General features: G+C 59.5%; 1 protein-coding gene across 7 annotated transcripts in view; it reads left to right on the top strand.

Moving 5' to 3' along the window:
• Positions 1 to 5,611, top strand: part of LOC123806052 (core histone macro-H2A.1) — a 74,609-nt gene extending 68,998 nt beyond the window's left edge. For all 7 annotated transcript variants that reach the window (XM_045819050.1, XM_045819031.1, XM_045819074.1 and 4 more), the window contains one exon: positions 4,843 to 5,611. In XM_045819050.1, the coding sequence (XP_045675006.1) occupies positions 4,843 to 5,008 (166 nt within the window). In that variant the 3' untranslated portion in view covers positions 5,009 to 5,611. The remainder of the gene's footprint in view (positions 1 to 4,842) is intronic.
• The last annotated feature ends 389 nt before the right edge of the window (positions 5,612 to 6,000 follow it).

Raw genomic sequence — 6,000 nt, forward strand, 5'->3', positions numbered from 1 at the left:
CCCACTTGGAATGGCCATCGGCCTCCCTATCCTCAGGCATGAGCCCGAGAAGAGACATGTAAAGCACAGAAACCAACTGAATTAGGGAGAATCACTTATTAACCCCAAACACACTAGTCCTGAGTGAGAGAAGCCTCCTTTGGGGTTGTGCTGCCTGGGCCCCCCTCTGGCTTTGTGGGACAGAGAGCCCATCATCACCCCTTTCTGGTTTTGACTTCTCCCGCTGGTAGTCCCCTGCTGTCAGCTGAGCACCCTGACGGCCTGGTCTTTACCTCTGGCCAGGGCAACTCCGGACAGGCTCAAAGACAGAACATGGGAAAATGGAGGGCCCAGGATCTCGGTGTGAGGGGGGACCGAATCCCAGAAGAGTGTCCACACAGGGTGACGTTTTTCCCATGTCACCCCCACTCCCAAGACACTGAGCCCCCCCAGTCTCCCAAACAGCGGAGACGGCTGGACTGGCCCAGCAAGCAAACCAGGCCCCACCTAAAGTGCACGTTTACACCTGTGCAGCCTTCACGGGCATGCTGCCCACCTGTCTTCTCCAGAAAATCCACCTGACTCGCCCCAGCCCCAGGGCACAGCCTCTCCCCACTGGCCTCTGCTGGGCCTGCTCAACACAGGTCGGGGCCTGGGTTCCTCTGTGCTGCCCAGCCCGGCTGTGGGGGGCAGGCTCACTGGGGCGGGGATGCCTGGCGCTGCCCCACACAAAGCACAGGCTCATCAGAGGTGGAAGAACTGGAACTTCTGGGAAGTTTGGGCCCTACGGACCCAAATTTCTGCCATCTGGATGGATAGTGGGACAGGCAACCAATGTGTACAGTCCCCAGCCACCACTGAGCAGGCTGGCCCAAGAAGGCACCGGAAGGAGATAGCCCGTGGGGTCCCCTTGCACTAGTCCAGGGACACTGAGGACCAAGACCTTTAGGAAAGGCTGTCCCGGGCATAACCTGAATGACTTCAGGGGAAGCCAGGCACCTGTCCTCCTCAGTCTGTGCAAGGCAAGGCTGAGAAGAAAAAGGTCCAAGTCCAAGATAAGCCCTGTGTAGGGCGTGTGCACTTGGCTGCAGAGGAACTTAAGACACGAGCCCTAACCACCGCAGCTGCGTCAGGCTGAGGGGAAGGGGGCGGACGCCCCTCTCAGGGGCAGCAGTGTTGGCGTCACCGCCACCGTGGCCCCCACCATGTGCACCCTGGAGGTACCCATTTTCCAGTAGAGGAGGGGACGCTGAGAGGCCGACACCCTGTGCAGGTCAGATTCAGGTCTGCATCTGACCCTAGGGTGTAAGCCCTCGCTCCTGTTGCTCAGTTGTATTTGAGAGGAGGTGGCAGCTGGCCTCATCCAGAAGGCAGACACGGTGCAGCATGGGACAGAGTGACTGTCACAGAGGCAGTAGGCTGAGATGGGGGCAGAAGGCACCAAGGCACAGCCAAGCAGCACGCCCCCCCCCCCGCCCCCCCGCAGAAGCTGGGCAGCACCTACCCAGGGAACCCACACCCCTACCCCCGCACGCTACCAATCCGGGCTGGCCTCCCTCTGAGAGGACTGGGCCACACAGATCCCGATAGCACCCTAGGGCCCTGGTGGCACACTGTTAGCACAGGGTAACTGCAGTGACAGCAGGCGTCAGCCAGTCACAGCTGTCACGGGCTCAGGGGGAGGCAGATTCCCATTGCGTGAGCCTTTAGAAAGACCAAGACCACCCACCTCGCAGAAACACGAGTGACTGAGGGCACGGTGCATCATCTTGTCCGACCCTGCTGCACCAGGTGGAGAAATGAGGTGCAGAGATGGGACCCGAACTCGAGTCCTCTGCAGCTCCAGCAGCTGCATGTGCCATGCTGCCCCATCCCAAGGGCGCAGGGCTGCATGTCCAGCGCCCCTGTGAGGACATCTGTTGTGCAGTCCGTTCTGGTACAGACACCCCAGCCGTGGCTACTGGGAAACAGACTGGGGCCCCGCCCGAAAACAGCAGGAAAGCCGCCACCCTCGTGCCTTCCAGGTGCCCAGGCGGTCCAGTGCGCCCACTCCCGAGGCAGGGTTTCTCGTATAGGCTGTGGCTGTCCAAGTCACGTTCACCCCACAGTCAGTCCCTGCCTGTCTCCCCGCCTGCAGGCTCTTCACCTCTGGGCCCGGCCTGCGAGCTCAGAGCGTGAAGTCCGTGCTGGCTCCATGGAGCGGGGCAACTCCACGCCCGCTGGTCAGAACCCCTGCGTGGGGGCCCACAGCCTGCATTTCCACAGGCCCCTCTCAATCCCGAGGCAGGCTCCGCTATGTGGGAAGCTGTTGATGTAAGGACAAGGAAGGGCACCCCATTGCTGAGAATCGTGTGGCCCTTGTCAAGGGTCCCAGGCAAAGGACGGAACCTGTGGGAGAAAGGCTGTGTTGGGAAGTGCCCTGGGGCGGGAGTGACTGGCGTGGGCTTGGCGCCCAGGGAGGCCCCATCAGCAAGGGCAGAAGGGGCTAGGGCCATGCCCCCTGTTGGCAACCCCGGTGGGGACAGGCTGTGACCATCAGGCCCACAATGCACTGCTCCTCCAGGAAGTCCTAGAGGCCCTCACCTCGGCCCAGCTCACCTGTGCAGGTGTGAGGCAGGGATGGATGGGCAGAGTGGCGCCCTCACTAGGGCAGCTTGGTGCTGGTGGAGCATAACCTTGGCTTCCATGTGGGGAGCCTCTCCTTACAGCTCCACTCAGCACCCCCTCGCCCCCTTGCCCCAGCCAGGTCACGTCCACAGATGGCTCTGCCTGGTCCGGAAGCCCTCAGACTTCCCATGGCCCCTGCAGGCTGCTTCCAGTGCCCTGCCAGCTCCCTGGGCCCGGCAGCCTCTAGCTACCCTGACCAGCCCTCCAGGCAGCAGCTGCACTCACAGCAGTAAAACAGACATTTGCTGTTTGTCAAGACACTGAAAATGGGCCCCCATTCCAGCGATGCAGTGACCCTGTGCCTGCACCCCACTCTCCAAAGCAGGCTGGGCCTCCCTCTCAGGAGGGAGCCAGGGGTAGGAAGGGCAGCCCCTCACCCCCATGCTCCCTGAGACACTCACTTGCACACCTACCCCCCCAACACACTCATCGGCGAGACAGCCCCCAAAGCAAAAGGCCAAGTTGACTCCCCCCAGCACACCGCAACCTGCATTGGTTCGGGTGGCCTGTCCTCCGTCTCCGCTCCCGGGACGGCAGTTGGAGCACCGTGCCAGGTGTGGCACGGGCGGCTTCTCCCCACACTGAGCTCGCTGATCCCGGAGCAGGGAAGGGTGCGGGAACGACCCGCCACTTGGGTACCCCGCCTCACTCCCAGCAAAGCCCTTGGCCCTGCACTGTCTCCACCACCCTCCATCCTGGCTTCCTGTTGGTCACCCCGACTTGAGTGGTGGATGGAGTCCCCAGGACCTCCCCGGGAGGAAGCCGTGCCTGACACACCATCAGGCTGTAACAGCCCAGCCTCTCCCCACAGCCTCTGACCCCACCGCCCTCCCCCGCAGTCCTGTGCGTGCTGGTGGCCATGCAGGTGTGCCTGGTGGCTGAGGAGGAGCCACCTGTGTGTGTAGGTGCGCCGACTCTGGGTTGCACCCCACAGTCACCCACAGGCTCCCCTGTATAGGCTGGGAGCATGTCCTGGGTGACACCCCTGTCTTCTAAGAACCAGCTTCACTTCTAAAGCCTCCAGGAGTTCCTGGGGGAGCGTCGTCAGGCTGGGTGAAGCCCTGCTGGATCAAAAGCAAGTCAGGGGAACAGCTCTCTCCGGTGCGGGTGCACCCGCAGCGCTGTGAGCGCGGGCGAGGAGAATCGCTCGGCTCTCCCAGGGGAGCAGCTGGGGCGTCAGAGCTTCCGGCCCTCAGCCAGTGAAGCCAGGAGTGGTCTGGGAAACCGCTCACTTGGCATCAGGTCTCCTCTGATAGAGGGTCCCACTGAGCCTGGCAAGCTGGCCCAGCACTTGGGGCACCAACGGACCCGCAGGCCCAGAGCAGATGGGAGACTGTAGATCTGCGGGTGGACAAAGAACTCGGGAAAACTGGCCCCAGACTCTCACCCTCGATAGCTTTAAGTATAAGTTGGGGTCAGGGACTTGAATCCAGGACCAGTGGCTCCAAAGTCCACGTTATCTCCACCAGACTAGGCAAGCTGGTACCCAGCTGCCACTGTCCCCCTGGGTCACCTGGGTCCTGCATCTACGGCCTTGACCAGGAACAGCCTCGGGCTCCCGTGAAACAAGGAGCACTACTTTCAGATCCTTGCTTAAGTTCTGAGACCCTGCCCCCCAAATTGCTACATGACACTTCAAATGGAGATGTGTGTGAATTCACACCGGCCTGGCTTGGAGACACATGCTATCTGTCCTTTGAGACGAAGACCACTTGGCCTGGAGTTGTTCCCCTGTGCCCACAGCTCTCTGACGCCCTGGCCTTTGGGCTGGAACAAGCTGCCATGTACTGGGAGCTGGTTCCTGGCCAGCAGCCTTGCACCCATGCAGCCAAGGGCTGGTGGGAAGGGCGTGGCCCGTCACTTGTGTGCACGAGCTGAGAGCTTCCTGAAGAAGCTGCAGCCTCCCACCGCCCCTGGCGCTGAGACCCGCAGGGAGCCTTGGGGGACTAAACGCACACCACACGCCACAGAAGACATTCTCCTGCGGGTCGTGGTTCCTGGCCCACTCGTCCTTCTCTTGTCTGGTGGGCTCTGAGCTTTCTCATGCCTGTGTCCAAGCAGCCACCCGACCCAGCATGGGGCAAACTGTGGCACTCATGGCCTTGAGAGCCCCCCGGAGGGGGAGGGTGTGTGGGTGGGGATGGTCCCATGGCTGCCGCGACCTCCCTTGGTGAGCCCTCGTCCTCTGTCTTGCAGGAACGGTTTTCCGAAGCAGACGGCAGCTCAGCTGATCCTGAAGGCCATCTCCAGTTACTTCGTGTCCACAATGTCCTCTTCCATCAAAACAGTGTACTTCGTGCTCTTTGACAGCGAGAGTATAGGCATCTACGTGCAGGAAATGGCCAAGCTGGATGCCAACTAGGCTGGGGAACGACAGGGCCAGCCCACCCCGTGCTCCCGGCCTCCAATGTGAAAGAAAAGAAAAACCCCCTTCCCTTCACTCCAACTGGGAGGCGGGAACCCTTTCATTTTCAGTTTGCTCATCTAGGGAAAATAAGGTTTTGATTTCCAGTTTAATTGTTTTCGACTTTCTAAAATGTTTTTACGTTAGCACTGATAGTTGGCATTACTGTTGTTAAGCACTGTGTTCCAGACTGTGTCTGACTTTAGTGTAACCTAGGAGATTTTATAGTTTTATTTTAATGAAATCCTGCTTGACGCAGAGCAGTGGGAGAGCAGCGTCTACTACGGGAGGCAGAACCCAGGAAGCCCGAGTCGTAACCGTGTGTCGTGGTGCTTTATCGTACACCCCGTGGCGTTCTTTTTACTACGATGCTCCTTTTTTTTTTTGTCCTTCAAGAAGAAGAATCATGAATATGCCGCAGACTTAATTTTTGTTTACTTTTTGTCTTAACGATGGATTTGAAAATGAAAGATTTAAAAGACAAAACAAGAGTCTGTTGTCCTTAATTATATTTGCAATTTGGAATTTGTGTGAATTGATTTAGTAAAATGTTAAACTGTTGTTTGGTGCATTTCAAATTATTGTGCCTTGGAGGCCTAAGTCCATTTCTCTCTCCGCAGGATGGGGGTGGGTGGGGGGTGCCCGGGGTGAGACAGCCCGCCCCCTGGAGGGTTGCAGTGGGGTGGGGGAGGGGGGGTAGCATCTGCAGGTCCTAATGGCTGGTAGAGGGAGTTGATGTGAAGTCTGTCCTCCCATCCTTGCACACTGGGGCAAAGGCGTTACCCTCATTTCAGGGGTGAGGAAGCAAATGTACTGAAAGCAGGCGGCAAGTGGCAGGCTGGTACCAGAGCCCGACTCTGTCCTGCCACCCACCCCCGCCTGCCAGTCTCTGGCTCATGGCTGGGCCCATGGCCCCGATGGAGCTGCAGAAGCCTCGAGACCTCCCCCAG

The sequence above is a fragment of the Phyllostomus hastatus genome, unplaced genomic scaffold, assembly GCF_019186645.2.
Source record: "Phyllostomus hastatus isolate PE091 unplaced genomic scaffold, TTU_PhHast_1.1 phas_contig_150, whole genome shotgun sequence".
Lineage (NCBI taxonomy): Eukaryota > Metazoa > Chordata > Mammalia > Chiroptera > Phyllostomidae > Phyllostomus > Phyllostomus hastatus.